At 43.5% G+C, this 10,279-nt stretch overlaps 1 protein-coding gene across 1 annotated transcript; it reads right to left on the bottom strand.

Moving 5' to 3' along the window:
• Nucleotides 1-385: 385 nt before the first annotated feature.
• DPPA3 (developmental pluripotency associated 3) lies at nt 386-5,829 on the bottom strand. Its single transcript, XM_045073340.1, has 4 exons — nt 5,592-5,829; nt 3,010-3,275; nt 2,205-2,240; nt 386-993 (listed from the first exon to the last, which is right to left on the bottom strand). The coding sequence occupies exons 1-4, from the start codon at nt 5,674-5,676 to the stop codon at nt 883-885; spliced, it is 498 nt and encodes a 165-aa protein (XP_044929275.1). The 5' UTR covers nt 5,677-5,829; the 3' UTR covers nt 386-882.
• Between the last annotated feature and the right edge of the window lie 4,450 nt (nt 5,830-10,279).

Genomic DNA, 10,279 nt, shown 5'->3' with positions numbered 1-10,279 from the left:
CCAGAAGGTGGTATGTACAAGAATCTGTCTTTTAAAAGATTTGAAAGAGCAAGAGAGATCACGAGCAGAGGGGAGGGTAGAAGGAAAAAGATTCCCCATTGAGCAGGGAGCCTGATGTGGGGGGTCGATCCCAGGACTCCAAGATCAAGACCTAAGCCAAAGATGACCCTTTAACCTACTGAGCCACCCAGGCCACCCAGTATCTGTCTCCTTGCTTTCCAACCTTACCCAGGAATATCAGCTCCCTTTCCAGTAGGACATCACCACAGATTAGAATGCCAGTTTACATGCTAGTAATGTCCTAAGAATTCTTGTTCATTAAACATACAGAAAAAATGAGTTAAAAAAAAAAACAAGACTCAGTAACAGATATTCAAATAACTCAATTTTATTAAGATCCTCTACACACACACTTCCTACTGAAAACTGAAGAGCACAACAAAAAAATTTTATTACAATGTCAGAAAACCAGAAAATCTAGCATATGTACCCACCCTAATTTTGCTTACCAAACCACCCAGAGTTTTCTTGTATTCCTTCTGCACAAGTTACTTGGCTTCTAATTTTTGATATTAGATCTTATCTTAATGACTTCAGGTCTCTCAAACACACAGGCAACATTCAAAACCTATTAGTGCTTCCTTAGGTCAAATCAAAAGGTGCAAGCATACTGAAAAGTCATCCAAATGCAAACTACAGGATTCCTCACAAATTACAGGCATCACGGTTAAAAAAAAAAAAAAGATATTAAAAAAAAAACCCTTGTAATATCACAGATTATCAAAATATTAGTTTGCCCTAACATAGAGCAGCCTTCCAAGCTGCTGCAAAATGATCCTAAAATCACTAGCAGAAAGAAAGAGTTCAAGAATAAAAGTCTGTTTACATTGGCTCCACGTCATAATTATTCTCCATGCTGGTTTCCTCAGCAAGATCTTTGTGATACAGGCAATAATGACAGCGACATCTGAATCGTTCCACTCTTGTTTCACCCTGAGAAGAAATGAAATGAAACGAATTTAACTGCATTAACAATTTAAATAAAATGGATTAACTGCACCATGAGATGTAACCACCCTCAAATCCAGACTTAGTTATTATGATAACCTTTTAAGTTAACTCCAGTGGAGCATGGAGACGAACTCAGGGCTTGAACTCACCCACAGATCAAGACTAGAGCTGAGATCAAGAGTTGGATGCTTCAAATAAGTCAATCGGAAAAAGACAACTATCATATGATCTCTCTGATATGATCAAGTGGAAAGGCAATGTGGGGGGGTTGGGGGGGGAGAATCAATGAAAAAAGATGGGATTGGGAGGCAGACAAACCATAAGAGACTCTTAATGTCACAAAACAAACAGGGTTGCTGGGGGAAGGGGGTTGGGTTATGGACAGTGGGGAGGCTATGTGCTATGGTGAGTGCTATGAAGTCTGTAAACCTGGCAATTCACAGACCTGAACCCCTGGGGCTAATAATACATTATATGTTTATTAAAAACATTTAAAAATTTTAAAAGAGTTGGATGCTTCACCAACTGAGCCACTCAGGCACCCCTAAACTAGCCTTTGGAGTACACGTTTTTAGAGGCAAAGAGGCAAGACTGAAATGTATGGGTACCAAAGAATGCCAGACTGTGGGTCATTTTGTGATAGGAACACCTGATTGTCAACCAGTAAAAAAATGTATCCATGTCATTCTCTGAATCCCTTCAAAGTAACTGGACCCAGTACTTGGGGTTGTCTGCTCTTACTATAGATTATCTTCATGACCATGTTTTTGACATTTGTAAAAGTACAAATGTACCAAGGATTAAACCTAATGTAAATAACAGACTTGAGGTGATCGTGGGTCTCTGTAGGTTCGCCAACTGTACAAATTCACCATGGCATGGAATGTTCATAGTGGTGGGCACTGTTCAGGAGCTACCCGGGAAGGTTCAACCTTCTGCTCTGCTTTGCCATTAATCTAAAACTGCTCTAAGAAAAAAAGGAAAAAAATAGAACTAAAGAATTACAAACATAAATGGGATTTCTCTAGAGTTCTCAGAGATTTAGAAGGTCCAAATCCATTCCCCTTTTCTCCTCTCAAAAAAACAAAAAAACAACAAACAAACAGCAATAACAACAAAAAAAACCAGAACAAAACAAAAACCAGAAACTAGATAGCCACCCACATGTATAACGTGAGAAAATCTTATTTTACCTCCTCCGTTTCCTTCTGCTGTAGATCTTTTTGAAGCTTTATGGGGGGAAAAATAGATATTTATTCAAAAACCATCAAAAAGGCTGGATTACTAACATTATACATCTACCATCAATTGGACAATCCTGAAAACACAAGTGCTGTTCACACCCTGTGCTCATCATTCTGTCCATCATTAATTTAAAAGATTTGTCAGAGACAAGAGAACGAGGCTGCACAAGAAGGGGGAGCAGCAGGGAGAACAAGCTTCCCACTGATCAGGGAGCCTGATGTGGGACTCAGTCTGAAGACCCTGGGACCATGACCGGAGCCAAAGGCAGAGGCTTAACAGATTGAGCCCCCAGGCTTCCCGTAGGGCATCATTTTTTTTTTTTAAGATTTTATTTTTTTATTTGACAAAGATCATTAAGTAGGCAGAGAGCGAAGAGGAAGCAGGCTCCCTGACAAGCAGAGAGCCCGATGTGGGGCTCAATCTCAGGACTCTGGGACAATGACCTGAGCTGAAGGTAGAGGCTTTAACCCACTGAGCCACCCCGGACATCATTCTTTTTTTTTTTTTAAGATTTTATTTATTTATTTGATAGACAGAGATCACAAGTAGTCAGAGAGGCAGGCAGAGAGAGAGGAGGAAACAGGCTCCCTGCTGAGCAGAAAGCCCGATGTGGGGCTCAATCCCAGGACCTGAGACCATGACCTGAGCCGAAGGCAGAGGTTTTAACCCACTGAGCCACCCCGGACATCATTCTTAATGGCTCACTGAGCACCAGGTGGGGCAGCACTGTCTGCCAAGATCCCACAAGCCTACCTGAGACCCCGGGTTTAGGTAGCGCTGGTACTGAATCATTCGAATCATTCTTGCCATCCTTTCCTTCCGGGCTGTTAACAAGGTCCTCACTCCAGTCCTCCTCCCACTGCTGCTGAGGATCCGCTCCACCAGCCCCTGTGGTTTCCTCTCTCTGCCTGGCTGCTGAGACGGATACTCTGGCAGAGGGGAAGGGAGTATGATACTAGAGTCTAGGGTCAATTTACCAAGGTTCTTGGTTAATACTTCGGAGATCGTTTGAGAGGCACCTATAAGAAAAGAGAAAGTTAAAATCCATCATAGAGTGCACTGTATCATTCAGAAGTCACTGGTCTCATCCTCGAAGGAGGTCTGCTCCTCCGAAGTTCCACAATGGGACGTTCTTCAAGATGGAAGATCACATCTAGTGCCATCACCTACGGTGCCTGTGTAAGATGCTGAACGTGGTGAGACCGTACATCTGAGAACATGCTGAAGAAGCCACTATTGATAGGACTCCTGGGTGGCTCAATTGGTTAAGTATCTGCCTTAAGGGGGAGTCTGCTTCTCCCTCTGACCTGCTCTCTCATGCTCTCGCTCATTCTCTCAAATAAAAAAAACCTTTTTTAAAAAAAGTATAAAACTATCTGCCTTCAGCTCAGATCATGATCCCAAGGTCCTGGAATCAAGCCCCGCATTAGGCTCCCTGCTCATCGGGGAGCCTGCTTCTCCCTTTGCCTCTGCCTGTTGGGTCTCCCTGCTTGTGCTTTGTCAAGTAAATAAAATCCTAAAAAGAATCCATGATGACGGGGGACAGCTGGGTGGCTCAGTTAGTTAAGTGGCCAAATGGATGTCACCTCAGGTCTTAATCTCATGATCTTAGGGTCATGAGATCAGCCCTGTTAGGCTCAGCCCTCAGCTTGCTCGAACTGGAGTCTGTCCCTCTCCCTCTAAAAATAAATATAACCTTAAAAAAAAAATTCACTGATGGGAAACAGTTCTTTAAAAAACTTTCCTGCTCCTCCTGTTGTTGGTAGTTCTAAAGGTTAGATTCCCTCTCCCCACAGGATCAACACGTACCTAAATACATGATTCCAAGTGGAAAAACACGGGAGAGAAATCAGGTATTAGTAGTTTTCCCATTTTCACTTTTGTTAATTTGTAACAGAAGAGGGGAAGAGACACACAAAGCATTAACGCAAATTAAAAAATCAGTGAACAAGTTTCAGCACTTGGTAACAATTCTAAACATCTTAAGTTTCGCAGAGGAGGGGTCAGGAGGCAGGTACAGGCTTGTGAAACAGACAAACCCCACATACAACAGTCTCTCCATGGGACCCCTGGGTGGCTCAGTTAGTTAAGCATCTGCCTTTGGCTCAGGTCATGAGGCTCCCTCCTTTGCCAGGAGGCTGCCACTCCCCTTGCTTGTGCTCTGACAAATAAAACCTTAAAAACAACAACAACCGGAACTAAGAAGCTAAATTGTTACCCTCTTCACTCACATCCAACCTGATCACCGTACAAAACCTCTCTCACTCCCACTCCAAAATCAGCCACTCACCTCTTCGATCCAAACCATTAGGCATACCCCATTCACTCTCCTAGCAGTTAACGTTCATTTTCCCTGTGAAAGCACTCAGTAAGAGAGTCAGGATCCATTCGACTTTTAGGGACTTGTGCGCATATAAATAATGATCCCTAGCTGGGAACCATCATGTACTAAGGCAGACTGGAGGAAAAACAGAGATCGAATTATACAGATAACCGCTCTTCGTTAATTTCCCCCTTGTACATATCCACCCAGGTTCTTTCCTCAAAGATGGGGGAAGGCAGGTCTGGGCTGGGGATGGGATGCTGACAAATTACCAAGTATCAGCAAGCTTCCCACCCAGCTTTCTAGCTGCCCAGTGAGGACGGACTCAGGCCTACCCATTAATCAGGGTTCAATAAGATTTCAAAGACATTGGGTGGTTCTCCGTGGCTAAGCCTGGGATTGGGTACCGCTCCCAGAAATGAGTTCTGCTACAGCAAGAAGCCAGGAGAGGACCTAATTGACAGTATTTCTGGGGCACTGTTCCTAAGAACGCCCTCTAAAGTGTCCTACTAATTTACATTATAGAGCACATTCCTGGCTTTAAGTATTCCCCTTCCTTCAATTTCCTCTGAAAAGCCATTTCCCTGTTTAACATTCCTAAAGGGTAAATTTAGCTGGTAAACCAACCCAAAAAAGGTTGCTGAGGTGAGAAAAATTTTAGGTTAAATCAGTTTTGGTTTATAGTGTTTTTTCCTTTCTGCCACTTCTGGTAGGCAGACATTCTGAGGCACGACCTAGGAGAATTCATAGCTCTTCCCTAGAAACTGGGCTGAAAACATTGCAAGTGTTCCTGAACGTACTAAGTAAACCATGCAGTTCTCAACACCCCCTCCCCAATTTCCCCTCCTCCTGGATTTCTTTACTGGGGAGACCTATCCAACCTTGGCCCTCCTGTCTGGAAGGGGTTCCCCTTCCTGCATTTCTCTTTAAAAGACTGAAGTCAATTTAAGAAGGAAGGCAACCTCTTCACTCCCAAACCCTCTGTTGTCAGAAAGGGTACCGTTGGGCTTACCTGAGCTTTCCTGGGAATCCTCTTCATTGGGCGTCTGAGATGATCCCGGAGCCCAGGTTGGGTAAAGCTGCTCTGGCGAATCCATTGGAAGCCTAGTGACAGACCGAGGCTCCTCCTCGATCTTTGGGGTCCGGTGGGAGGTGATGCTCAGGTCCCACCTTGCTACAAAGTAGCCTGCCAAAAACTTAACAGCCCAGAAAGAGGGAGAAAAAACCCAAACTTCACCAACAGGCAGAGTAGCAAGAGAAAAATCAAACCCCAAAGTTTTCATCCGGTTTCCTTTTAAAACAACAGATAAGCCAATCAACCAGCCTATTTTAATGTAAATGCTAATGGTTAAAGGGATAAGGTGAGTGGCATAGTCCTATTAGCGGACTAATAGGGTAATTCTTCATCTGCTCTGCATTAAGATAATCATACTCTCTGTCACGTAGGCAGAAAATTTTAAAAGAAGCTCTGTGGTTGTATCTCCCTTAAGGTTGCCTTGAAAGTTGGTTTATTCCAGACTTCTGGAAATGCTTCTTGGTTTGTAAACTGGGCTTCCCGCCCCCCGGCCCACCCCGGGGTTCTAGTGCTGAGAGATAAAGGGTGATTCCCCACCCATCCAACTGCTGATTAACTCCCCGTTAAATTAATTGAGAAAGTTTCCTTAAAAGTTTTCCTTGCCTGACTTCTTAAACCCGTGGATGCTAGTAAGGGAACGGAGAGGAGAAATAAAGTGTCCGCTATAAACACCTTAAGAGCTTGCTATGTTATGGATGTGTGCTTTAGATCTGTAATTTTAGATTGTTTTCTAGACCATTGAATTGCATTTAACATTTGTGAGCAGCTGAAATTAACCAAATTTATAAATTCCCACTCTCGCCCCAATACTTGTTCTGAACTCTGGAAACGAGCGCCAATATGAAGTGCAGATTTTCTGCTGCAGGTGGAGAATGAGTCCGCCGCCTTCCCCATACATGTTTTTCCCATCACGTAGTTAATGTGCGTCTTCCACTCTACCGGCTTTAGCTGGAAATCAGGAGAAACTACTCAAACGTCATCTTGTTTTAACTAAAAAGCAAAAGTCAAAGTTCTGATAAAGAAATATTTTGCAGATGAGAAGCAGCCATAAATACACATTAGGTACAATACTTTATTCAAGTGGTTCTTTAAAAATATGGCCTGTGGACAGGCAGTGTCCCCGGCCCCTGGTAACTTGTTGGATATGATTTTTAAAAAGCCCTGAGCTCCAACCCAGATCCGCTGAATCAAAGACTCTCCCAGCAGTTTCGCAGGCCTCCCAGGTGATTCTGCTCAAGCCACAGCTTAAAAAGAACTGATTGATGGCAATCTCAACCCCACTCCTCTTCTGTTCTCAGCGGTTCCCGCTTTGCCACCAGTGCCTGCCCAACAACAGTTTCAGAATTCTGCGGGAGATGTGAGGGCAAACATCAGATGGCAGGAGGTGTAAGATGAAGAAGACAGTGAAAAGTGCTGGCATAGACTCTCGCTCAAAAAATGCAGGTTTAGGGGCGCCTAGGTGGTTCAGTGGGTTAAAGCCTCTGCCTTCAGCTCGGGTCATGATCTCAGGGTCCTAGGATGAGCCCCAATCCCGCTCTCTGCTCAGTGGGGAGCCTGCTTGCTTCTGCCTCTCTGACTACTTGGGATCTCTGTCTGTCAAATAAATAAAATCTTTTTTTTTTTTAAGATTTTATTTATTTGACAGACAGAGATCCCAAGTGGGCAGAGAGGTGAAGGACCCCAGGTCAGAACTATAGTATAGCCTATAAGTTTTAACATTCTTTTTATAACCAGCTTATGCTAACTAAGAGACTGCGGCCAGCTGACCGTAGATAAGGGAGTCAGCAAGCAGCATAACAGGATAACGAATAGCAAAAATCTGTGTTTAACCCGGCTGTTTCTGGCTTCTGTATAATAATGCTTCTAATGCTTTGCTAAGAAATGAAAAATTGCTTAAACCCTCGCTCGCTGTGTAATCAAATAAAGTTATACCTTTCCCTTGTTAAGAATTTCCCCTACTCCTAAGTAAAATTGATAAGGGTCGTCTCCCGTACCAAGGCCTGAGACGTGCGGTTCAGCACGTATATAGATAAAGGTTGGAAACGTGCAATTCAACAGGTACCCTCTACTGTACACTATCTGAACAGTGACTGGCCAGAATGTAGGTCCTCCAAAGCCAATCCGCTAACACCAAGTATGCCTTTTTCAAATGTTCAAATTGTCAGCCAATCAGCTCCGTCCCATCCAAAACTTGTTTGTACCTGTCTATAAAAATCCTGCACCACCCCAGCCTGGGGTGCTCAGCTAGCAGGAGCTGCTGACCACCCGCAGGCGCCTGCTATACAATAAAGAACCTCTTGCTGTTTGCATCCTGTGGCAGAGTTGAATTCTTGGGTAAGGGGATCTGCGGGTCTTTCAGAGGCAGGCACAGAGAGTGGAGGAAGCAGGCTCCCTGCTGAGCAGAGAGCCCAATGCAGGGCCTGATCCCAGGACTCCAGGATCATGACCTGAGCCTAAGGCCGTGGCGTTAACCCACTGAGCCACCCAGTTGCCCAAATAAATAAAATCTTAAAAAAAAAAAAATCCAGGTTTAGAGAGGGCCATTCCTATGGGAGGGTGTGGGATGTGGATGGCGGAGAGGCGGTTTGCATTACCAGGACAGAAGCCGAGCCAACAGAATGCCAAAAATAGGAGACCCAGGGTAGTTGGGAAACACCCCCCTCCTCACCACCAAGGCTTAAAAAGATCAGATTTTAAAAATCTTTAAAAGTTATAACATCTTTCTAAGTAATGTGGTTTTTTTCTTTATAGTATGAAAGATGAGGTAAAAAGTCAAACAGAATGAAGCAACTCGAAAACAGAAAGCCAAAACAACCCAAACTGTAAAAGAACACATCAAGAATATGATACTTAATTTCTCCAGAGATGAGAGATCATACCTAATATTTTTTAAACAAAAAGATACCCCTTTTAAAGAAGGAAAACAGGCGCCTCTGCCTTCCGCTCAGGTCATGACCCCAGGGTCCTGAATGGAGCCCTGAATCGGGCTCTCTGCTTGGTGGGGAGCCTGCTTCCTCTCCCTCCCTCTCTCTCTCTCTCTGTCTCTCTGCCTACTTGTGATCTCTGTCTGTCAAATAAATAAAATCTTTAAAACTAAATAAATAAAAAAGAAGGAAAAAAACAACAAAAAGAGTACCTGGAAATTAGACATGATATTAAAACAAAAAAAAAGGTTTGAAGTTAATAAGTAAATAATAAGTAAAATGGAATCACAAACAGATGTAAAATAGAGAAAATATAAGATGAGAATTTAAAATCAGAAACATAATGGCTCAGATTCCTCAATAACTGAATGCTAGAGCATAGCGGAGAAACACCTTCCAAATTCTGAAGGAAAATGCTTTCCAACCCAGGATTCTGTAGTTAGTCAAACCATTGAGCAAGTGTGGAACATTCTCAGACACACAGTTTCTCAAAAATGTCATCACCAGGATAGATTCTTGATGGCAGAACCCTACCAGGTAAATACTTCTAAAGTCATGAAACGGAGAGGCTGCTCATAGACCATATTAAAAAGCTCATATCTCTCAGTTTTGTTCATTCTATTTCAGGTGCACAGCAAAAAAGCAGAGTAAAAGGGATGGGGTAAACATGGATTCAGAATGTTAAAAACAAGAAAACGTGCCACCTGGGTGGCTTAGTCAGTTGAGTGTCTGCCTTTTGCTCAGGTCATAATACTGGAGTCTTGGGATTGAGCCCCATGTGGGGCTTCCTGCTCTGGTGGGGAGCCTGCTTCTGTCTCTGCGTCTCCCCCTGCTCCTGCTTTCTTTCTCTCTAAAATAAATGTCAGCCAACAAATAAAAGCAAATTAAAAAACAATCACAACAAGACAACAGGCCCCCCCCATGGAGTTGCTCACGCCCAACTCCACTGATAGTTCATGTAATTACAGTTTTGTGGGGTTTTTTAAGATTTATTTATTTATTTATTTATAGACAGAGATCACAAGTAGGCTGAGAGGCAGGCGGGGTGGTAGGGGGAGTAGGGTCCCCTTGGAGCAGAGAGCCCGATGCGGGGCTCGATTCCAGGACCCTGGGATCATGACCCGAGCCGAAGGCAGAAGCTTTAACCCACTGAGCCACCCAGGCGCTCTTGTAATTACAGTTTTTGGCTCTCCCAGAAATGAAATCTGAAACCAGTCCATCAGGATCCTCCTGATCCAGCACTAGGAGGGGAATCTGCCAGCAGACTGCCCTTCCCTAAAAGGAAGTACCCTTACGAATAAGTAATCTGCCTTTTGGCCCAGTACAGCTTTCCTTACTCCTGCTCACTTCTGCCTATAAAACCTCCTTTCTTGTAGAGCTCTTTAGAATTCCTTTCTATCTGCTAGACTGGATGCTGCCCAGTCAATGAGTCATTGAACAAAACCAATAAGATCTTTAGAATTTACACCATTGAATTTTATTTTTTGGGAATAGGATACAGTCTAGATGGATCTCAATTCCCAAGTTAAGGAATCTATAGTTGATAAACTTCACTACAAACTACCCTAAAATATGACCTCTTGGCCTATTAAATATTTTAAGCTGAGAGGTACCCTTCCTACACCTGTAAGAAAGGAACATCTTCATCTCCAAGACAAGGGAATGCTGATAAGAACCCAAATGAAGGGGTGCCTAGGTGGT

This window comes from Mustela putorius, unplaced genomic scaffold, assembly GCF_011764305.1.
Source record: "Mustela putorius furo isolate JIRA1106 unplaced genomic scaffold, ASM1176430v1.1 tig00537227_pilon_pilon_pilon, whole genome shotgun sequence".
In the NCBI taxonomy this organism is placed as follows: Eukaryota; Metazoa; Chordata; class Mammalia; order Carnivora; family Mustelidae; genus Mustela; species Mustela putorius.
The sequence above is the reverse complement of the archived record's forward strand: the minus strand, read 5'-3'. Positions and strand labels throughout refer to the sequence as shown.

Coding starts and splice junctions, on each gene's coding strand:
- DPPA3 (XM_045073340.1), bottom strand. CDS start 5,676: ATGGATTCGCCAGAGCAGCTTTACCCAACCTGGGCTCCGGGATCATCT. Junction 3,276..5,591: donor GGATTCCCAGGAAAGCTCAG/GTAAGCCCAACG, acceptor CTTTTCTTATAG/GTGCCTCTCAAACGATCTCC. Junction 994..2,204: donor AGCAGAAGGAAACGGAGGAG/GTAAAATAAGAT, acceptor ATTTCTTCTCAG/GGTGAAACAAGAGTGGAACG.